Genomic DNA, 24,332 nt, shown 5'->3' on the forward strand with positions numbered 1-24,332 from the left:
AGAAGACTTTTGTAGATGATAAAGTAAAAATAATCTTAACTTAAATTAATTTTTTATTTTTTCTTGGAAATACTGGGTCATTCCAAGCAGAACCAGCTTGTAAGGCATTACTTGGACAGATACGAGACATGGTAATTGTTTCTTGTGATAACATCAGCTCATATTGCTTGTACTAATTAAACATTGTTTTATTATATTACTAGCCACTAATAAAAGTGTCATAGCTTTGAAAATATAGGTGGGTTACTGTTTTATTTTATGTTACTAAAGGAGGAACCATTGTCATCAAGCTGAAATCATAGGATGTCATAACAATGTCAATATCACTAACTACACCTAGTTCAGTATTTAAAGAGCCTAGCAGTTGTCATTGCATTAAACATTGCTCAGAAGAGTGGACAGCACCATAGATCCTCTGTGTATCAACATTAAGAGAAGATCCATCATGTCTCATTGCTCCATCTTGCCCTCCTCTGGACACAAGCACTTTAGCTCTGGCTCTGTGTCTTTACCCAAGCATTCCAGCTCACACAGCTTCTTATCACACTCTTCTAAACATGGACACAAGACCCAGAATTGCTTCAGCAGCAAGAGTGACCATACTGTTGGGTCAAAGGGACCAAAGGTTTCAGTGGGAAGTTTCCATTCAGGAAAAGGTGGACATGGACATGGATCTGGATTTGGTATTGGTGGACTTGGTCATGGATTTCGGGGAATGTGTGGTTCTGGAGGGATCACACCAGTTACTATAAACCAAGGACTTCTGGCTCCTCTTAGCCTTGAGATTGACCCAAACATCCAAAGAGTTAGAACAGATGAAAAGAACCAAATTAAGGGCCTGAATAATAAATTTGCCTCTTTCATTGACAAGGTAAGAAACATAAAAAATGCATCTACAGCTGAATATGTGGCCTACGAATATTTATAAGTTAGGATGAAAGAAAAAACCACAGCATTAAGACATATGGGTCTGTATAATTTATTGTGCAAGAACAACCAGTGCAATTTTATGTTATTGTTTATTATTTAGTGTAAATATCCTTATAAAGATTTGCAGGTTTCTGTAAATTACGTGGAACGTGTATAAAAATATGTTGCCATTTATATAGTGTATATTAATGCAATAGGGCTAATTTACATTGTGTGAATATCCAGAACATCTGCACATGATTGGGTATTCCAAGTAAACAGGAATTGGCTTTTCGCATTATTGAATAATTGAAGTGAATATCCTCCCAATGTTTTCAGTGAAGATTCTCAGCTCCTTTAGTAAATTAACCTCATTGCCTTTGAATTAAAATATGGAAACAATTAGCTTAGCACTTTCATTGTACTTCAGCCTTTTGGTGGAAACAACTTCCACTTAAGTGATACGTGGAACTTAGTAAAGCTGTGTAATTAATAGGAAGGCAGATGCATTTTATGCTGTTATGTAGTACTGTGTACTACTACAATAAGGGTGTGCCTACTCTGCACTAACTTATACTGTCCCAGTCCAAAAACATGGTAAAGATTTTGCCCATCCAATCCGGCTTAGGTTTGTGTAAATTACTGTATGTTACCACATTTCTATACCCATAAGTATTATTTTATGTTCACAACACAGGTGAGATTTTTGGAACAGCAGAACAAGATGCTGGAGACCAAGTGGGGTTTTCTACAAGGGCAGAAGACAGCCCGGTGTCAGATTGAACCTTTGTTTGAGGCTTTCATTGGCAACCTCAGAAGACAGCTGGAAAATCTGGAATGTGAGAGAGCTCGTCTGGATGCTGAGAGGAACAGCATGGAGGGCACTGTAGAAGAACTAAGGAGAAGGTGCAAATATAATGTACATTGGATTATGGAGTTTTCTGCATCTAACAATAAGGCTTCATTCTCTCCATGTTTTGGAGCCTGGCTTAGGCTGGCAATATGACAATTCTAGCATTTGTCATAAGGGCTGTTGAGCTTCACAGTACTAGTGAGGTAATATGAGCAAGTGTGGGTTGTTTTGCATCACAGCAATCCCCTCTAACCCCATGTCCACTTTTACAGATGTGATTTTCCTTTTTATTATGTAGGGCTGTTTCTATAGAGTTGCTTGTTCAACTTATTTGATTCAATTAACACAATAGCTATTTCTAGTCAAAGTTTAAAAAAAGGGTTCAAAGCATTAAGAGTAGTGATGAGCCGAACACCCCCCTGTTCGGTTCGAATTTGAACTTTCGAACATGGAAAAAGTTTGCATTCAAACTTTAACTCAATGCAAGTCTATGGGGGTAGAACTTTGAAAATCAATTGACCCCATTTTTGAAGACTTATTTGCAAATGAATGGCCATAAAAAGGGTATGGGGATGCGGGTACTGCCCTGGGGGACAAGTATCAATGAAACACTTGGTAGGTAGGAATTTTAAGTAGGAACCCCACCCCCAAAAATGGGGGGGGGGGACATGGGGTCCCCCCTAAAATTCCATACCAGACCCTTGATCCGATCACAGGCTTGGCAGGGCAGGAAAGGGGGGAGCAAGCGTCCCCGCCTCCCTGAGGTACCAGGCCACATGCCCTTGGCACTGGGATGGTGAATTGCCAGGGTTGCCCCTGGAAATGCACCTTGTCCCTGTGCCGATGGGGACAAGGGCCTCTTCCCCACAAGCCCTAGGGCATTGGTTGTGGGTGTGCGGGCAGTGGGCTTATTCACATCAGGGTACCCCAGATGTGCCCCGCCTTGTGAATGAGTAAGGGGTACTTGTACCCCAACCTATTTACTAAAGGGTTAAATAAATTTGTAAAAAAGAGGCCAGACTTTTGAAAAAAACTTTTATTTGAACAGTTTTAACAAGTATTTTATGTTAAAAAAAATGGATCCACCAACGTAATCCAGCGTCAATCACGATGCCCAGTGTTGTCCACGACGACAATAAAGTAAAAAATAAAGCAATAAAAATTAAATAGAAATAATGTTTAAAAAGACGACCGCCGTTCCGGTCTTCTTGCGATGAACTCCCGCCGCAAAATAGCATTTTGACAGATGCCGGCAAGATATAAACAATTGGGTGGAGCTAGCAGTGACAGCTAGCTCCACCCAACTGTTGTAACAGGTGAGCTATGATTGGGCAAAGTCATCATGACTTTGTCCAATCATGGCTCTTACAGAGTACTGGGCCCTGATTGGGCAAAGTCTTGCACCTGGCCTGTGGTCAGGTGCAAGGCTTTAGCCAATCAGGGCTAACAAGGCACAGTGCATTGCAGGGCGGTTGGCAGGTACAGCCCGCTGATCGCCCTGACAGTTCGTGTGTTCGCCGAACACATGAACTGCCTATGTTCTATGTTCTATGTTAAAACAGTTACGAAATAGCATGTAAAGAATATATGAGGAAATAAACTTATCTTTTCATAGGTATGAAGATGAAGTCAACAGAAGAACAGCTGCAGAGAATGAATTTGTATCTCTGAAGAGAGTAAGTAATAGGAATTCCAGAATAAGTCATGACTTTCTGTATTTAATCTTAAAGCAGCACTAATCACACTGTATTCCTAACGTCAGGATGTTGATGCCGCTTTCATGAACAAAGCTGAACTTCAGGCCAAGGCTGACTCCCTAAGCGATGAGATCAACTTCCTTAGGGCTCTGTATGATGCGGTAAATATTACTCCTTATGCATCATAAGCATAGTACCAAATTAGTTTACAATGCTGTACTGTAGTTGCCATACATCTTTTTTAAATTTGCAGGAAATCAGTCAACTCCAGGCCCAGATTTCAGACACTTCAGTTCTTGTGTCCATGGACAACAGCCGAGACTTGGACATCAACGGTATCCTTGCTGAGGTCAAAGCGCAATATGAAGAAATTGCAAACAGGAGCAGAGCTGAGGCTGAAGCCATGTACCAATCCAGGGTAAGTGTGTTATATCCAGAGCTACAAGGCAACAGGTACTGTATCTTTATACTTTGTAATTTAGCATAGATACAGGCAGCTAGTCATGAATAGTAAGAAATTGTGAAAATGGGAAAATGGTATATGAGCACTACAGCTAATATTCTATCAAAGCTTATTTTGAAACAATATATTTATTAAGACTTATGCTTTCAGTATAATGGCCCAGTGTAAAAACATCATTAGAGCTCTGGCATTTGGCTAGCTTGAAGCCATCTGTATAATAGATCATAATTCTAGCGTTTCATAGGTTTTAGTCAACCCTTTGTCTTCCATCCCAAATACATTTAAAAGCATGTAAACTTGTAACAATATAAGGAGCGTCCTGTGGAACCAAAGAGTAACGCATATAAGAATACAATGAAATTCATTGTTTTACTATGAAGTTGCTGAAAAATGATTGGGTTGATTTACTAAATACACAAAGATTATCCTCCTTTTCCTTGGAAAATCTTCAATTTTGTGAAAAATGTATTCAAAATAGTAATTTTGCTTTATTATACAATAGGAAAATACATTTTGCTATGGGCCTTCTAATAAGATGGTGTATGGAATAACAAATGGAATAACAACATTGGTTGTCCACAAATATTCAGAATTTACTTTTTTGTATCATTATCTACAGTTTGAAGACCTGCGAAATGCAGCTGGAAGAAATGGAAATGATCTGCAGAACAGCAAAAATGAGATTGCAGATCTCAATCGAACAATTCAACAGCTTAAAGGAGAAATTGAATGTGCCAAATCCCAGGTATAAATATACATTCTTGTGGTGTGTTATTTTATTATTATTATTTCATTACCATCTTTATAGCTTGAGTTTAGATTAATGTTATGTGAAGGTTCTATCTTTTTTCAGGTTTAGTCTTACCAAAAAGCTCTTTTATTTTTAATTTTAAACTTTTTGTTTGGATCATCTCACCTACATTATGATTGGAGATTGACAGGGTTATATACAAAAGGGTAAAGAGTTTGGAGAAGGCAGGAGAAGTGAACCATCTAGGACAGAATAGCTGGAAAGTGAGCTGAAGAATTGAATAATTTTTCCAAATCAGTTATTTTGTCCTAGATTGTTCACTTCTCCTGCCTTCTCCAAACTCTTCATCCTTTTGTAAATAACCCTGTGAATCTTTTCAGAGCTGGTTTCACTAAACTCAGATGTTAAATCTTAAAAATACATTCAAGTACCTTAACTATTTACAAAAATGTAGGCTATTTATGTGTCACTCAGCTGTGGATCTCTGAATTCAGCTGACACTGTCCTTCCTTCTGGAGGGTGGTCCCATGATGGACTACAATGTCATTGCAAGTTAGTAAACTAATCATGAGATTATAGTCCATCCTGGGAGCGAGCTTGGAGCTATAAGCAACATTTTTGTTAATAGTTAAAGTATGTATTAGGATTTCACTCCTGAGTTTAGTGTCACCTTAATGAACCTTTTAAGGAATTCCAGCAGTCAACCCCTGAACAAGTGGCTTAGGAAAAAGGTTTCAACTCTACATTCATGTGTTAATTATTTTGCACACTCATTTTCATTAAACTTATAAAAAGCTTAATAATAAAACACACAACATACTCACTATACTAGACAAATAAATGGAATGCATGTTCTTTCATCATTCCTAGCGTTCTGCACTGGAAGTCGCCATTAATGAGGCTGAGGAACGTGGTGAAGCTGCTGTTAGGGATGCCAAGCATAAACTGGCTGAGCTGGAGGCTGCTCTACAGAAGGCCAAGCAGGACATGGCTCGCCAAATGAGAGAATACCAGGAACTGATGAATGTCAAACTGGCTCTGGATATTGAAATTGCTACTTATAAGAAAATGTTGGAAGGAGAGGAGCACAGGTAAATGTTTTGGAAATACCCCTTATGCTATTCTACTAGGCAGCCTCATCCTAAAGTTAAACTCCATCCAGATATTTAAAAAAAACACCAAGTAATGTATTTGTTTTAAAATTCATTAACTGTATTTTAAATTCAACAAGCATAAATGCTGGACTTTCCAGGATGTCAGCTTTGTGAAATTCTCTGCAAAGCAGAACTTAGCCTGATCAGACTTGGTGAGGGAAGGGCAGCACTAGGAGCCAATCAGATGTCCTACATTCACATGTGCTAACAAGGAACATGGTGACAGGTGGAAGGAATAGAGAGATTACTTCATCACTCTGCTGTTGCTCTTTTACTATGCAGTCTCAGGCCTGTGGCAGGGAGGTAACCTAGATGTGTTACTTAACTGCACCAGAGAAAGGTCAGGTCCCCAAGATGGCTGTGCTATATGGCAGTGATGTGTAAATCTTTGTAATGGCAGGACAAAACTAAATATACCTCGGCAGGTTCCCATATATGTGTTTCCCCGGTGTGTTTAGCTATTTTTCTAATTTTCATCAATAAGGGAAACAGGTATTTAGACAAATAGTTGGCTTGACTGGTCTCAAGACTATTATTGACATGGGTATCTGCAAAATTTGTAAATTCCTACAGACTTAAGTATCTTTGCTAATATGTCCCAATTTTGCAGCTACTGTATATTCAAGTGTACACATACGTAAGGAAAACTAAGAAAAATGCATTTTCTTTATAAAAAGGAAATGCACTGTAGTTCACGCCTAGAAAAAAATATTAAAAATTAGGCAACACTGCAGTCTTATGGTTCTTTGAGTATTGCAAATATGTCCCCATCTGGATCAATTACAAGGCAAACAGCTGTTGTATTTTTAATGCATTTTTCATTGGAGTTGTGCTTTAAGCAAGGAGTTTGGATTTTTGTACAACTTACAATATGCACTTCGCAATAAGCAGAACAGTATATAGGCATCTCTACTTTAGTTTACATCATTTTGCCATGTTATCATGCTGGAATGTTGTAAATAATAAAGTCTCTAGTCTCTGCCTTATAGGCTGTTATGTGTTATTTATTAGACATTTGTTCATGTTTATAGGCGATGAGAAAAAAATCTTACCAAATTAAATTCTTTCTAAAATTCTGTTAATTTTTGTATTTTTTAGGCTGTGTGCAGAGGGTCATGTAAACATTTGTAAGTAAAACAATTATATATATATATATATTGCAAACTTAATTTGTGCAAATTCACCTATTTATTCTACACGTTTATATAGATTCTACACGTTACACATCTAACGTGTACATATTTAGAATATAGTTTATTATTTTATGATTAATTATTATTTACTATTACTAAACAATAAAGGTGATCAGCGCCAGTAAGTGTAATGTGGAAATATGAGCTACCAAGCACTAAGGATATAACTAAATATCTGTAAAATGTGAAAAAACAATATTGTGCCGAGCTAATAATCATACATATCTAATAAATTAAAACATATATAAATGAGTCACATATATGAGCCTTCAAACAAATGAGGCATAAGAAATATCTACACACATACAAAAAAGCAATATAGGCAAAAAAAGTCCCAAGGAAAAAACAAACGCAAACAATGGTGATTGTGCAAAAAATTCCTCAGATGATTCGCAGCCAATGTGCATATAACTCTCAGGTAAGGATAATCACACAATGCAGGCAGACCTTCACCTCCACCCAGTGAGTGATGATAACAAGTGAATGCTCACCTGGGGAGGTAGACCCACAGAGCTAGGTCAAATGCACTTTTTCCCTTCTTAATGGGGGAGGGAAGCCCATGCACAGAAAAAGGCGATAAGGTCTCCTCAGATCACAGGTACCAGTATAAATCCCGGTGGAAAGAGAAAAAGGACAAGGACATAGTGCGTAACGTCCAATAAAATGCAATTTATTATATAAAAAATGCGTACTCACAATGGTGTAAACAGTACAGGCATTGGGTATAGCTGGATCATACCAGCAGGACAAATGGCAGCAAAGTGATAAGAAAACTGTTCGTCCGGCTCAGCGTGGTGACATCAGGAGCTCTGCTTTGCTTTGGGTCTACCTCCCCAGGTGAGCATTCACTTGTTATCATCACTCACTGGGTGGAGGTGAAGGTCTGCCTGCATTGTGTGATTATCCTTACCTGAGAGTTATATGCACATTGGCTGCGAATCATCTGAGGAATTTTTTGCACAATCACCATTGTTTGCGTTTGTTTTTTCCTTGGGACTTTTTTTGCCTATATTGCTTTTTTGTATGTGTGTAGATATTTCTTATGCCTCATTTGTTTGAAGGCTCATATATGTGACTCATTTATATATGTTTCAATTTATTAGATATGTATGATTATTAGCTCGGCACAATATTGTTTTTTCATATTATTTACTATTAATCAATTTTACCACTGATACCATACACCAAATTATTATGTGTTCATGTTTTTTGGATTAATAATGCTATGCAAAGATCATAATTTGCAGTCCCCCATTTAAGCTAATCGCAACTATACTCATGGCCATCTTTTATATTGATTGAACCCTGGGCAAACATTTTGTTTCCCCCCCTGCCATGCCCCACCCCCTACCTGCCACATCCCCACCCAATCCCGTCCCCTACCCACTACACCCCCACCATGAAATTTTGCCCCGCCATGCAATATTGCCTGCTATCTGCTGAGAGCACAGAGCCACGCTGCAGCCAGGAAAGATCCCAACATTATTGTCAGGTATCCACCTGCTACCTGATTGACAGCTGGCTCTGCCTCTGCCTCTGCTGGCTGTGCCTGCCGCCTCCCCTGTCTGTCCCTCTAATGAGTGTAGGAAAACAGAGAGAGGAGGGGGGAATCACTGCGGGGATTGGTGACTGAGCGCCACTGCTCTCTGCAGGGAGATGATCGGGAAATGAGCGATCAGTGCTATGTGATTGCTCAGTTTTCGATCAATCGTGCCAACATGTGACAGCTGCAATGTCACATGTTGGCTCTAATGGTGGGGATGAGGGTATTTCCCCCTTCCCACAAATGTGTGGATAATCTGCCACCTACCACTTCCACTGCATAGAATAATAATAGTAATAATAATAATAACGACACCTGAGCATGTCCCCTGGTGTCATCATTATTATTAGTATTATTAATAATAATAATCATCATCATAATAATCATCATAATCAGCAGCAGCATTGTGCCATAGCCCAGCAGTGTCATCCATGTCACATCCATGTCCCTATGCAACATCCAAAGACAGCCACTATGATGGAAGATGGGGTAATGGTGACACATTGGATGATGAAGATGACATTCCACCCTGAGCTGTTGTGATGACTTCAGTGACATCAGATGAGGTCACCCAGTCGAGATGCCACACCCCACCCTCTATGTGGACCCCTCCCCACGATAGAGACCCAACCCTGCAGCCATTAGGACTGACCGTGAGTAAGGGTGGCTCAGGCTGCAGCCATGGAGGGGGGGAGGCCGGCACCATGCAGCAGTTTGCAGGGAACAATCCATCCTCCTCCACTGACTGAGTCCGAGGTGACATCCTGGGCTGCGAAGATTGCAGATGTGCATAGGAACAGGAGGCTGCTGCCCTCTAGTGGTCAGGATGGGCAGCGCAGCAAAGGCGGGTAGTACAGCAGTAGTAAACTAGTAGTAGTTTATGGGTGTACAGGGCCCCACAACAATGACTGGGCTCCGGGCAACTGCCCCTTTTGCCCCACCTTAAAGATGGCCCTGACTATACTTGACTTTATTATTCTACCTTTCTTGAAGGAAATTTGAGCAGACTTTACAGATTTTAGAAACGCATAATAAAAGTGACTTCCCCTGAAATTATTTACATGTTTCCTGGAGTGGTAAAGTATAACATCTTGACATCATTTATCTATTTGTTTCAGCTGTTCTGCACTCCAGCACTGGAGGAAAACACCATTCTACCGGAAAGTCTCATGAAGCTAGTGGGCACCACCATGATCACTCCCACCAACACCACCATCAATATAAGGGAGGATTAAGCTCCAGCAGCCATGTTCCCAAAAGCAAGCATCACTCCAGCCATGGACATCACTGCTAAAGTCGAATATACAGAGGCACGATGAAGCTGCTCAGTTAACCCATGGCAGAATAACCCACATAGAAATGTAGAAAGCTCCTTCCCCATATATAATGTTTGTATACGAATTAGGGGCACTAGCTTGCTTATTAGTGTAGCATAATATTTTATTATATATATTTTAGTATATATTTGTGACATTGTAGTGTGCTGTATAATGCTTCAATAAACAGTAATGCATGTGCTGGCATCTGCTGTAGTTATATTTACTGGCATTCGCTCAAACTACATTTCCTACAGAGCATTTACAGTGATTGTTAAATCAACAGGAGTAAAAAAGGGATGAACAGACAAACTCAGATCGTTCACCATGTATATTACCCTTATTTATACAGCCAAAACTTATACATCTATGCTAAACCTGCTTTACCATTGTGGATAGTTCCAGTCCCAGTGAAGCCCACTGAATATTCCACTCACACTTACATATACACACACTAGTGCATGTTTTGGTACATCCAATTAACTAGCATGCATTGGGTATAACAAAAAGCCTTGGCATATAAACCACACTAGCAACTATCTGTTTGACATATCAATAGCAATGATGGTAATAATGATTCAACACAGTTATATACAGTCCGAGATGCTTTTCACTTCTGTCATACAATTTTGTGCAAGTAAAAATCCTGTTTTTTTTGTTTTGTTTTTTCCCTTTCACACCAATGTGTTCTCAACATGCATATACTGTATATATACCACCTGTGCACCATCCGTAAAACTTCCTTGCTACTAAGTATTCCGCGGTCAACTGTTAGTGGTATTATAACAAAGTGGAAGCAACTGGGAACAACAGCAACTCAGCCATAAAGTGGTAGGCCACGTAAAATGACAGAGCGGGGTCACCGCATGCTGAAGCGCACAGTGCACAGGAGTCGCCAACTGTCTGTAGAGTCAACAGCTAAAGACCTCCAAAATTTGTGTGGCCTTCAGATTGGCACAACAACAGTGCATAGAGAGCTTCATGGAATGGGTTTCCATGGCCGAGCAGCTGCATCCAAGCCTTACATCACCAAATGCACTGAAAAAGGTTGGATGCAGTGCTGAAAAGCACGCCGCCACTGGACTCTAGAGAAGAGGAGACGTGTTCTTTGGTGTGACGAATCACGCTTCTCTGTCTGACAATCCGATGGACATGTCTGGGTTTGGCGTTTGCCAGGAGAACGGTACTTGCCTGACTGCAATGTGCCAAGTGTAAAGTTTGGTGGAGGGGTAATTATGGTGTGGGAGTTTTTTTTTTAGGGGTTGGGCTTGGCCCTTTAGTTCCAGTGAATTCTTAAGGCATCAGCATACCAAGACATTTTGGACAATTTCATGCTCCCAACTTTGTGGGAACAGTTTGGGGATGGCCCCTTCCTGTTCCAACATGACTGCGCACCAGTACACAAAGGAAGGTCCATAAAGACATGGATGAGCGAGTTTGGGGTGGAGGAACTTGACAGGCCTGCACAGAGTCCTGACCTCAACCCAAAAGAACACCTTTGCGATGAATTAGAGCAGAGACTGCGAGTCAGGCCTTCTCATCCAACATCAGTACCGTGCCTCACAAATGCGCTTCTGGAAGAATGGTCAAACATTCCCATAGACATACTCCTAAACCTTGTGGACGCCTTCCCAGAAGAGTTGAAGCTGTTATAGCTGCAAAGGGCGGAGCCAACACAATACTGAACCCTATGGACTAAGACTGGGATGCCATTAAAGTTCATGTGTGTGTAAAGGCAGGCGTCCCAATACCTTTGCCAATATAGTGGGTGTGTATATATATAGATAGATATAGATTTTTTTAATGAACTTGTCTCTATTCTTTTAGTAAATTAACACCAAACAGTCCAAAACATCTGGGAAATTAAACCCAGTCCTTGAGGTAAATTTATAAATTGAATTGTTTGTTTAAAGGCAATATAAATATGTTATAAATATTGTGTTTAATTAATTACACTCAAGACTGAAATAGAGCTGCAGCTAACGATTATTTTCATAATCGATTAGTTAGCCGATTATTAAGTTCAATTAATCGATTAATCGAATTTAAAAAAAAAGTTTTCCAGTGATGGACTACTAGTTTGTATTGAGATTGTAGTCCATCACGGGAACAAGCTTGGAGCGGTGGAAGTAAAAAAAAAAAGTGTGGTGTGCAATATAGTACATTATAAAGCGGCACAGTGCAGAATAACAGCAGCTATAGAGGAATGCAGCAAATCGCAGCAATAGTACATTATACTATAATGTATTATTGCTGGGATCTGATGTATTCCTCTATAGCTGGCGTTATTGGAGAGAACGGATATGATGCAGGAATAGGGAGGACGGGTATGATGGTGGAATGGGGTGCAGAGGACGGGTATGATGGTGGAATGGGGTGCAGAGGACGGGTATGATGGTGGGTTGGGGTGCAGAGGACGGGTATGATGGTGGGTTGGGGTGCAGAGGATGGGTATGATGGTGGGTTGGGGTGCACAGTGTTGGGTCCCAGGCTCTTGGTCGGGGCACTTACTGTCTGAGCATTCCCTCCATAGATGCCGGCTCGTCCCCAGCCATAGTCTCCGTCCCCCGGCTGACACCCGTCACGCTCACATCCCCGGCACCCGTCATGTGATCGGCCCGGCTAGATGTGAGGAGCGTCGGGAGCTGGACCGCTGCGGCGTGCGCGTTCGGTGGGCGTGGCGTGCGCTGCGTGCGGGGCTTGAGTGTGGAGCCGCGAACAGGCTTCAGCGGTGGGCGTGGCTTATGCGTCCTGTGGGCACGGCGGGAGCAGCGTGCGGTGGGAGGTGTCCTGTGAGCACGGCGGGCGCAGCGGTACGTGAGCAGCGTGTGACGTGTGCTTCAGGCCGCGTGTAGAGCCCCGAACAGGGAAATCAATTGATAGCCGACGAATCGACGATCGAAAACGTTGGTAACGTTTTCAATCGTCGATTTTAATCGACTAAATCGATTAACTGTTGCAGCTCTAGACTGAAACATAAGATCTTACTTTTTTTACTTTTGTATGTAAGTAGTTTTTCTTATTTTTTATTCTTCTTAGGCCTCACTGACCTTACCCATCACGCCTTTCAAGTCTCACACTTATGTCACTTCATCTTCTCTGTGCACCACTAAGTTGGACACTCAGCCTTTTCTTTAAACAATTCTCCCAGCTGGACTCTGCTTCTACTGTGCATTTGATCTGCAGTCTTTATTTGTTCCTATGAAAAGGTTGCCTCAATGTACAGGCATATAAGCTGTAGATAGTCACCATTCTCAAAAAATTAAAACATATTGCTTATTTTACCCTTACATGAAACAATATCTACACAGTGTAAAGCTGGCCATACACTGTTCTAATTTTTTTGTTCAACCCGCAGGCTGAACGAAAAAAAAAATAAGATTCCTCCATCAATGCTTATGTGTGTTGATGAATGACTCATTCATCCCTCTGATCAAGGGAAGCCTGCGAGAAGGGTGCAGATAGCAGTTCCCACTGTGCACATTTTGGTTGGTTCTTCAAGAACCGGCCAAAATTTACATAGTACTGCAAGGCCAAAAGGAAAATTTACATAGTGTATGGCCAGCTTTAAAAGCATAAACATTTAGTGGGTTATTCACAAAAGGGTGAAGAGTTTGCAGAAGGCAGGAGAAGTGAACAATCTAGGACAACATGGCTGAGCTTGGAAGTGAGCTGAATTGGAGAATTTTTCCAAATAAGCTTTTTTGGCCAATATCAGTGGTGGCGAACCTTGGCACTCCAGCTGTGCCAAAACTACAAATCCCAACATGCCTCTGCCTCTGGGAGTTATGTCTGTGGCTGTTAGAGCCTTGCAATGCCTTCTAAAACATCTGAAGTGCCAAGGTTCGCCACCACTGGCCTAGATTGATCACATCTCCTGCCTTCTCCAAACTCTTCACCCTTTTGTAAATAACCCTCTTAGAGTTTATTTAAACCCAATAACTCAAATGTAGTATATTGCAGCTTACCAGTCCTTAGATGAGGTGGCTTCATTTGTTTTCTTTTTGCAGGTTTTTCTTTCTGTATCCATGCAGGAGCAGCATTGTCACATGGCAACCGAGGGGCTGACTGGCAACTTTTAGTCCAGGGGGCAGGTACAAGCCAGAGAGCCCATGGTGCAGCCACTTGGCCCCCCTCCCGCTCTGCCTCTTTCCCTGCCTTCTCCCCACCCCCGTCTGCCACTTTTGCCATCCATGTAACGGTAGTGTGAATGGTCGCGAGATGTGAGGACTCCTAGTAAGTCCATGAAAGGGGTGACTGGCTGGGGGATGGTGCTCTCCTCCCACTGGGCTCCTACATTGTTCTGGCCTTACTCCGCTCCATGTCCGGGACTCAGGCACTCTCACCCACTGTAGACCGCCGCTGGCTGTCCATGCTTCTGGGCAGTGAGCTGTTGGAGGATAGTGGGAGGGGCTGGATAGTTTCAAAGTCAGTGTTCTATCATTTTTCTCGATCCTATGCATTTTATCGACTGTGTCACTTCCAGTGACCCCCTTTCTTCATGACATGCACACCTGGAAGTGAGGTGGTAGAGAAATTTATGGGTTGAGAAAAATTATAGCACACTGGTAGTGGAGGGATGCCTCGTCAGTGCTGTGCGCGTGTATGACTGCTGCGTTCCTGGTAGTTCTGCCACTAACTCCAAGCTGTAGAGGGACTACAAATCTCAGCACAACAACAATGTAGAATAATACCACCAGCTATAGAGGACTATAAATCTCAGAAATACATTGTACAGCATTGCAGAATGGCACTGGAATGGAACTATAATTCCCAGCAATACCATTATACAGCAATGCAGAATACCATCAGCTATAGAGGACTATAAATCCCAGCAATACATATTACAGCAATGCAGAATAATATGAAGCTACATACTCTGTTGCTCTGGGTTCGCCACCTGATGTCTCCAGGGTCTCAGGAGGGTTGTGCAGGCTCTCACCAGGGGTCCAGAGAGTTTCATGGGTGCGTGTGTGTGCAGCAGAGGTGGCTCCCTAATTAGGCTCTCAGGTGGCCAATGCGGACTGTCAGGTGGTCAGTGCGGGCTCTTTGCTGGTCAGTGTGGGATCTGTGGTGGCCAGTGGGGGCTCCTTGGTGGTTAGTGGGTGCTCTGTGGTGGCCTGTGAGGCTCCCTGGTGGTTAGTAGGGGATCCCTGGTGGTTAGTGGGGGATCCCTGGTGGTTAGTTGGGGATCCCTGGTGGTTAGTGGGGGATCCCTGGTGTAGGGTGACCATTCATCTAGAGCTGCAGCTAACGATTATTTTCAAAATCAATTAGTTAGCCCATTATTAAGTTCGATTAATCGGATTTTAAAAAAATGGCTCCATTGATGGACTACTAGTTTGTACTGAGATTGTAGTCCATCACGGGAGCAAGCTTGGAGTGGTGGAAATAAAAAAAAGTGTGATGTGCAATATAGTGAAATGGAAAGTGTAAAATTATATAGCAATCAATGTAAAATGGCACCGGCTATAGAGGACTACAAATCCCAGCAATAGTACAATATAGCTGGCGGTATTCTGCATTGCACTGTATAATATATTATTTCATGATTTGTAGTCCTCTATACAGCGCTATGCAGATTACCATCAGCTATAGAGGAATACAACAAATCCCATCAATAGTACATTATACATACAGTGTATAATGTATTGCTGGGATTTGTATTCCTCTATAGCTGACGGTATATTGCTCTGTATAATATACAGTACAGCGCAATGTACCATCAGCTATAGAGGACTACAAATCCCACTATCCCAGCAATACATTATAGAGCACCATGTGTGGGAAAGTGCAGGCTTACCTAAGCAGTCTTCCAGCAACTTACTTCTGAGATCGGGCCTGTCTGTCGGCGGCTGTCATCCCCTCACACCTGCTCCTCCTTACTTCTTCTCCCTGCATCCCTGTGCCAATCGTGGATGTGGGCAGGCGGGGAGGAGGTGCATGTGGAGCGTGGATGCGGGCGGGTCTGTACGCGGCATCGTGAGGTGGGGAGGAGGTACGGCATGTGGAGCGTGGATGCAGGCGGGCGGGTCTAGCAGCAGCAAGCATGAAGCGGGGAGGAGGTGCGGCACGCGGCGTGTGTGGAGCCGTGAACAGGGCCAACTAATCAAAAGCTGATTAATCAATGATTGAAAATATTGACGACTTTTTCAATCATCGATTATAATCGACCTAGTCGATTAGTTGTTGCAGCCCTACATTCATCCCCGATTTCTGAGGACAGTCCCCGGATTGAGGAGACCATCCCCAGACAAGCTATGTCTCCTGGAACATAAAATAAACCTTTTTTTTTAATACTCACCTGATGCCTGGATTCATCGACAAGCACAGCCTCCCATCTCCCACGCCGTCAGAATATGCACACAGCGTGTGCTGGCTACTACTTAAACCGGCTTCTGAGAAGATACGCTATTAGCGTAGCGAGGAAGCCGGCTGCGCATTTTTGCATCGCTCGCGCTAAGCTAATAGCTTCTCAGAAGCTGCACACAGCGCACGCTGGTTTAAGTAGTAACCAGCACGCGCTGTATGCATATTCTGACAGCGTGGGAGACGGGAGGCCACCCTTTTGGTGCATCCAGGGATCAGGTATTTTTAAAAAAAATTTTATTTTATGTTCCAGGGGATAAAATGTCCCCGGATTTTGTTTTAAAATGTTTGTCACCCGGGTGCGCTAGTGAGCAGCCAACCAAGATGGCCGCAATCTAATCTGGCTCCACTACACCCGGACACGAACTTCACGAGCTAGATACTTATTCGGTGCCCCACTACCTGCCGGACTAGTGGCACAACTCCAGGAACGGCTGGAGACCAGAAATGAGAAGGAGTTACAACCATACCCGCAATCGTTCCCGCAGGGCGAACACTCCGGCCTCGACACGCTCTCCAGCCAAGATGGTGTCGTCTCCCTCAGGGCCGAATTCACAGCCATCCTCGCAGGAGTCAATTGCGGACGCCGACCGTGCCTCAAACGCTAGTACATCCTCTCCTGTACCGAGCCATCAACCGGAGTCGGCTTGTAGAGATTCTGATCTGCTAGATCGCTTCAAAATCCTGCTACAGAAGGAGCTGAGAACCGCCACTGACAAACTGGCGGCACAGCTCTCACACGATATCAAAGAACTGGGATCCAGGATCAATGATATCGAATGTAAACTGGACGACGTGGTCAGTATCGTGGAATCCCATGAACAGGACTTAGACTCAGTCAAAACTGACCTTTCCGCTACCCTCCTTAAACTAGAAGACCTGGAGAACAGGAACAGGCGCGGTAATATCCGCCTACACGGTATCCCTGAACATGTAGAGGACCTGAATGCCACGGTCACGGCCATGTTCCAGGAACTCCTTCCTCACTACCCGGTCGAAAGGCTTGAGATGGATCGGGTGCATAGGGCCTTGGGCGCCAAAAGACCGGAGGGACCACCGCGAGACGTAATCCTTAAGCCGACCTTTTACAGAGCTAAAGAGGAAATCGTGAAGGCAGCCTGGGAGCGCCGTGACCTCACGTTCCAGGGCTTCAAGTATCAAGTATACTCAGATCTGGCTCCACAGAACCTTCAGAAGAGGAAGGCCCTGAAACCATACCTGAACTCCCTGGCGCACCACCGCATCAAATACAAGTGGGGCTTCCCCCTCAAGGCCCACTTTGCCTACGATGGTCGTCAGTACTCATTCGCCACTCCGGAGGAAGCGGGACCGCTGCTGGAATCCCTACGCTTGACTACGTCGGACATGCTCAACATCCCACCGCTGGCTCCGCAGGCCCAACAGAGACGACGCCTGCAACCGCTATGCGAACGTGGCCCACGATCTACCCGGAAAAAGGCTGACAGTCGGCAACGATCCCCACGCTCTCAGGAAGAACCCCACGGATGACAACACGCCGGTGCCTACCGGGTTTCATCGCAACCTAAAGTTGGTTCCCGCGGCATTCACGGGACCATCGCGGGTGAGTGGCCCAACTCTGGAACGGCTCCCACCCCTCTTGTCTCCGGAATCCACCCGGGACCGTCGCCCGTATGAAGTCCCTGACTACCGGGTAATGTAACCGGCTACTCCTAGGTTTACCAAAGTTTAATTTTTTCTTCTGTTGGCCCTATTGGCCCGTTTTAACAGTTTGGCTCGAGTGGTCCTTTTGTTCCCACTGACCCTCTGGGTTGCTCCAGAGGGCATGTTTTGTGTTGCCCAAAGATCCTCTGGTGCTCGAACCACGGCCATGACCAGCTACCCGCAAGGGCCGACACAGGGAGGAATGGACATCATCACCCCCCTTTTTCCACCCCTCTTTCGTGTACTCAGCGAGATCATTATCATCTTGATCCACGATATACTACCTTTAGCCCCCTGCCCCCGATTTAACTAGCATCCCGTGGGAATGACTGTATTGGACCCTAAAGAAGGGGACATTGTCGCCTCTCTCGCTGAGGAACTCTCAGACATACCATGAACAAGCAAGTGTGGACATACATCATGTAACTTTCCAACTGAATCCTCATTCCCCCCGTCCAGAAATCGCCGGGAGAATATCTCAGGAAAACCCCCAGCATATGGTCCCTGGGGAATGGCGGTAACACCGCGGTTCCACGCGGAAGAAGCCTTTTACCCGCAGGTTCTAATGGAGACATATAGAGCCTCCTCGGGGTGTACTTGCTATTTTTATTTTATAGAATTGATAGCTACAGTGGATCAGAAATGGGGGGGCTGCACTCGATACTCATTCAGGAGCACCGTGGCGGACTCCCCCACAATGGATGTAGCTATGTTAAGTAAACCCTGTAGCAGTTTCCTACTGGGCCATCCCGGAGTCTGAATAAGGTTTCTATATTGTTTCCATATTGCTCATTCTTTGGTGACATGTCTCTGCATCATCGCCCATCACCCCTCACCCCGTTCCTTCCTCTCTTCCCTGAGCCTATCTCCTCTCTCCTTACCCTATCTATACCCCCTCCTTCCTGACCCCCAGACTCTTCCCACCCGGCATTCCCCTCTCCCCATTCCTCCAGGTGATGCACACCGTAGGTTGGTAGTGCCAAAATGTTTAGTTTTACTGTTTGTAGCTTCTACGCACTGTTTAGTATTTAAATTTATGTACTCTATCATCTAGTTCGTGTCCGGGTGCCCCAGGTACCCCCACTGTTTGTAATGCAGATTCCCCCCGTTCCCCCTAGTGGCAGCGGAAACGCTAGTACACCAATCTTACCTTACTTACAACATCCCAGCCAGGCTTCCACTTGGAAGGTGAGTCAACCCCTTCTCTATTATGATGTCTTCATATAAAATTGTAACCCATAATGTACAGGGCCTGAACTCACCATGCAAGCGTAGGAAAGCTTTCAGCTACAATGCCTCTCGCAACATAAACATAGTGGGCTTACAAGAAACTAAATTCTCTGACACGTCCAGGCCCAAGTTCCTACACGCAGCTTACCCTCAGGTGTTTCATGCCACCTTTTGGGGGGAAAAAAGGGGCGTTCTCCTGGCCTTCCATCCTGCCACACACTTCACATGCACCAAAGAAATAGCTGATCCGACAGGTAGATATCTGATACTGCTGGGTACACTCATGGACATGGACATCACAATTGTCTCCTACTATGCCCCAAATTCAAAACAGTCTCGCTTCTTCACTCACCTACTAGGGGTGATTGAGAGGCACAAGGTGGGCACTCTGCTGGTGATGGGGGACTCCAACCTAGTCCTCAACCACAAGTTGGATCGGCACTCATCGAGCTCTAAAGCAAAGTCCCTACCCCCAGACCATAGCGAAATTGACCTTTTTAATTCCCTCCTTTCGGAACATACCCTAATAGATTGCTGGCGAGAGAAGAACCCCAATGCCAAAGACTTTACTTTTTATTCAAACCCTCATGATAGTTTCTCCCGTATTGACCACATCTTTACTTCTCAGTCCTTCCTCCCTAGATTAAAGTCATCCAAAATACTATCTGTCCCATGGTCTGATCATTCCCCAATCCTCCTCGACTGCGTGTCTCTAACCTCTAGCCCAACCTCCTATACATGGCGCCTGAATGATTCTCTACTCACATTCATTGACTCAGCGACAATCGTTCGGGAACACATTCTTCAATACTTCAACCTCGCCAATTTGCCTTTGGGAACCCCATAAGGTGACCCTGAGAGGAGACTTTATTCGCCTAGCCGCTCGCAGAAAGAGAGATAGGGAAAACAAAATCCAATCCCTTTACGCTGAATTAGAAACCCCAGACTCAGCCTGGAAAGCTGCTCCTTCAGCCACTTTACGCCAACAAGTAGCCTCAGTAAAAGTGGAACTGAATCTCCTCAACGACAAAGCTGAGAAGCAGCTCAGATGGGCAAAACACTCCTTTTATGTACGATCCAACAAGCCAGGATCCATGTTAGCAAACATAGCCCAGAGGAGCTAAACCTATTAAACTGCGGCTCTTGAATGGATTCCTGACGGCAAACCCCTCCCACATAGTTTCCAAATTCGCTCGCATCCTGAACCAAACATCAGGGAAAACTAATCTCCCCCCCATCTCCCACTAATGCCCATAATAGGCAACCCAGGTCCTGGCTGCTCGGTCCTCAAGGGGGTCCTCGGGAGGCCCCAAGCAGCCCTCTAACATGCCTGACTATAGAGGACTATAGGGACTATAGAGGGCCGCCCGCTGGGGCCTCCCAAGGACCCAGTTGAGGAGCAGCGGCCGCCAATCACAGAGCCGCATCGGATGCAGGCAGGCCGGCCGGGTGCAGGTGACAGTGGGGGTCACGGGGGCCGTTCGTGATGGCATCGGCGAGGCCCGGGAGTCAATTGCCACCCGGCCCAGTCCGCCCCTGTGGCAACCCCACCCACCTCCCTCCCCCTCACCAGAATCACAGGGTTCTGCTGGCTCCCACACAGTTGCATTGTCCATTCACAGATCCTTTGATAGGATCTGTAAATAGAGAAACTACAAGCCCCAACATCCACTGTGGCAGAGGGACTTGCTAGTGTTTGTGAATACAAGTGTGGTGACTTCAGTCTTGCAGTCCATTAATTCTTCCTACCATTCATGTTACTGAATGTCCATACCATGGATGGGAGGAAGAGTCTGTATGAGCCAGAGCATTGCACCCATGATCCAATGCAGTGTTTACTAGCTCCAATGCAAAAATGAATGAATGCACATTAGTTTTCTTTTATAAACAAGTGTGTTTTTATTTTTTTTCTAATTTGCCTTTAAAGATGATTTCTGTTCATATATAAAAGATACAAATGAATGCAGCTCTGTCATCAATACTATATCACTAAATGTATTTTTCTTAAAGTAAGCAGTTTAAGTACCTGGATTTGACATAGAATCAGCATTTTGTAGTCCCTGTACGGCACGGATAGAGTGTGAGAGTACAAGAAGCCAATCACTTCATGTGCTGACAAGCAGCATGTGGATAGGAAGATAAAGCACAGTGATAGAGCAATTAATTAATTACTGTGCTGCTTCTCCTTTCACTGTCCATTCACAGACTGGGGTAGGTCTAGGGGTAGGAAGACCTGAGTTCAGAGGAAGAGGATTGAATGATGTTGGCCATCAGACTGAAGACATGTAGTGGCAGAAAAAAGTACTGCTGAGGAAATCTCTGAAGTTAAGGTGTGTATTGCTGCAAAACTTGTTTTGTTATTTTATTTTTTCCTATTTATTAGAAAGGTTGTGAAATACAAAGGTTGCAAAAAAAAAATAACCAGGTTATTACAACCAGGGCGCAAGGTTGAATTAAATGATGCCGGTCCTTGCCCTCTAGGAGTTTACAATATATGGTCCCTATCTCATATACATGCATACCAGGTCTAATATAGACGGGAGCCAATCAACCTACCAACAGGTCTTTGGAGTAAACCCATGCAAACACGGGGATAATATGCAAACTCTATGCAAAGAGCGCCATGACCAAAGCTGGATTCAAACAGGGGACCCCAGTACTGAAAGACAGAAGTGCTAACTACTAAGCCACTGTTACTTTTTCACATACTAATCATTTTTTTCAAACCTGTAGCAAATGTTTGCAGGCGTAAAATACTGTAGATCCTCAAAAGTATGCGCTTGAGATTAACCCTTTCTCTGGCTGGGCCATGTTTTGCGGTTTTTTGGTCACATGTTATAATTCACATTTGGGGTCTGCAAATTGCTTAAAACCCCCCAGCAGAATTATATATTTCCTGAAAGCAAAAACACTGTAGAATAGAATGGTGGCAGTTGTACATTTTGCATGATATTAGCGCAACTATTTATCAAACTCAAAATTTTAGTGGACAAAAACACAATATAATACCCAACATCTTTTGTAAAATAAAAAGGATAAGGTTCTGCCGAGTAAATAGATACCCGACAAGCCAAACTTAAAAATTGTGTGCACCCTTGAAACATCCAAGAAAATACGGTACCCCAAATTGTCCATAGTCGATGATTTGAAAGCCTATACAGGTAATCAGTTTAGTGTTATCCATGAAAATTGGCTATAGAATTATTGCTATGAATTAGTAATGGGCTAGATGTTCTAGTCGAACGTGAACACACGAACTATAAGGGTGTTTGGCGGTCTGTTCAACCGCTGAACACCCCACAAGGCAATGCGCCTTGTGAAGCCCTAAAGGGTTAAGGGTTCAGGTGCAAGACTATGCCTAATCAGGGCTCAGTACTCTATAAGAGCCATGATTGGGCAAAGTCATCATGACTTTGCCCAATCATGGCTAACTGAGAGCAGAGTTCTATAGCAGAATTCTATAGCAGAGTTCTATAGCAGCATTCTATAGCAGCATTGAATAGCAAAGTTCTATAGCAGCGTTCTTTATCAGCGTTCCATATATCAGGCGCTCTGCACAGTAAGTCACAACGCTGTCCTCTGCACTCTGTGTCACACCACTGACCTCTGCACTGTAAGTCACACCTCTGCCTTCTGTGTCACACTGCTGTCCTCTGTACTGTGTCACACTGCTGACTTCTGCACTCTGCGTTGTAACGCTGACCTCTGTACTCTGCATTACACGGCTGATCTCTGCACTCTGTGTTTACCGCTGACCTCTGTACTGTGTGTCACACCACTGACCTCGGTACTCTGCATCACATTGCTGACCTCTGCATTACAAGTGACCTCTGGACCTCAGCAATTGAATTTTTCAAATTGATTCGGCTGTGTTAAGTCCAGCGCAGCAGCCTTCTGGGGAACCATGCAGCGCCTTGTTACATGGCTCGATTAAAGATCGGGACGGACTATAAATGTGATTTAAATGTGATTTAATGAAAAAATATGTATTCAAATTTCAAATATAACAAACGTGGCCAATCTGTATTTGTCGACCAATAAAAACAAAGTGAACAAAGAAAACGTTTTTGAACTGACTGTTGTTTTTGTTGCCTTTATTCGAACTATTTTAACCCTTATGTCTTGTAATAATCGTTTTACTTCTGTCACATACATTGATTCAGGGAGTAGGACAACATTGCCGCTATGTTTTATAACAATGTCTGGCATTGTTTTCAATTCTTTCAGAGCCTTTATTTCCGGTCTTGTTAGGTTATCCTTCCCTCTTTCTGACCAGTCGATGGATCTCAGATCCTTCTGGACCAGATCTCTAAATAGAGCTAGGTGTCTGTTGTTTAGGATATTTGGCATCGTTCTGGATTTCTCTTTGAGTGTTGTTGTTCTTTTTATTACCCTCTCATCTACTTCATGGAATTGAAGATTTTCTTCCAGCAGTTCTTCTAGGTCTGTGAGTGCCTGTATGTCACGTAGTTCTTCCTTTCTATTACTTCTTGCCTTCAAATCAGTGTAGTCTTCTTTATTTGTGTGTATGTATCTGAGGTATACCCTCCTTAGGAATAGATTGAGGTCTTTGAAAATAGTGAATTCGTCCATGCCATCTGCTGGGGAGTAGGATAATCCACGATTCAAGAGGTTAATATGATGTTCATTTAATTGGAATTCTGTTAGATTGATTAAATTTCTGGCTTGCCCTCCTTCTTCTATCGTGTCCAGGGTTCCTGTCTGCGGCTTCTTGTTTTCATTATAGTTTTGTTCTGGATTGGTTGATTTCGATTTTCTGTGACTTCTTCTTCGGCATCTTCTTTTCTTCCTAGGTTTTTTAGTCGGACTGTTTGTCCATCCTCTCTCATATCTAAAAAACTGACAGATTTCGTTGGAATGTATGTTTCGCTTTCGCTTGTTGGCTGACTTGTTGTTCTTCTTTCCCTGCTTCTGAGAGGTCTTCTTCTCTGGAGGCTTCTTCCTCTGTTTTGATTTAGATCGAAGGGGTCCCCTCTTTCCCAATCGTCCATATCCCGTTGATATTTGGTTTGTTTGGTTTGTCTCAAGCTTCTCTGGATTCGTTCTACTTCTCGTTTTAAGGTATCATTGGATTTTCTGAAAGATTCAAGATCCTTCATAGGTTCAAGTGCTATCCACACAGGGTACTTAGAAGGAGCAAACACAGAGTA

The 24,332-nt window shown here is 43.6% G+C and overlaps 1 protein-coding gene across 1 annotated transcript; it reads left to right on the forward strand.

Annotated features, from left to right (window-relative positions):
* The first annotated feature begins 715 nt into the window (after positions 1-715).
* On the forward strand, positions 716-5,768 carry LOC108797356 (keratin, type II cytoskeletal cochleal-like). Its single transcript, XM_018568942.1, has 7 exons — positions 716-871; positions 1,607-1,815; positions 3,378-3,438; positions 3,525-3,620; positions 3,713-3,877; positions 4,542-4,667; positions 5,544-5,768. Exons 1-7 carry the CDS (start codon positions 716-718, stop codon positions 5,766-5,768), a joined length of 1,038 nt encoding a protein of 345 aa, XP_018424444.1.
* Positions 5,769-24,332: the final 18,564 nt, after the last annotated feature.

Source organism: Nanorana parkeri, unplaced genomic scaffold, assembly GCF_000935625.1.
Source record: "Nanorana parkeri isolate BGI_ZX_2015 unplaced genomic scaffold, ASM93562v1 scaffold1262, whole genome shotgun sequence".
NCBI classification, from domain to species: domain Eukaryota; kingdom Metazoa; phylum Chordata; class Amphibia; order Anura; family Dicroglossidae; genus Nanorana; species Nanorana parkeri.

Coding starts and splice junctions, on each gene's coding strand:
- LOC108797356 (XM_018568942.1), top strand. CDS start 716: ATGTGTGGTTCTGGAGGGATCACACCAGTTACTATAAACCAAGGACTT. Junction 1,816..3,377: donor GTAGAAGAACTAAGGAGAAG/GTGCAAATATAA, acceptor ATCTTTTCATAG/GTATGAAGATGAAGTCAACA. Junction 3,878..4,541: donor AAGCCATGTACCAATCCAGG/GTAAGTGTGTTA, acceptor CATTATCTACAG/TTTGAAGACCTGCGAAATGC.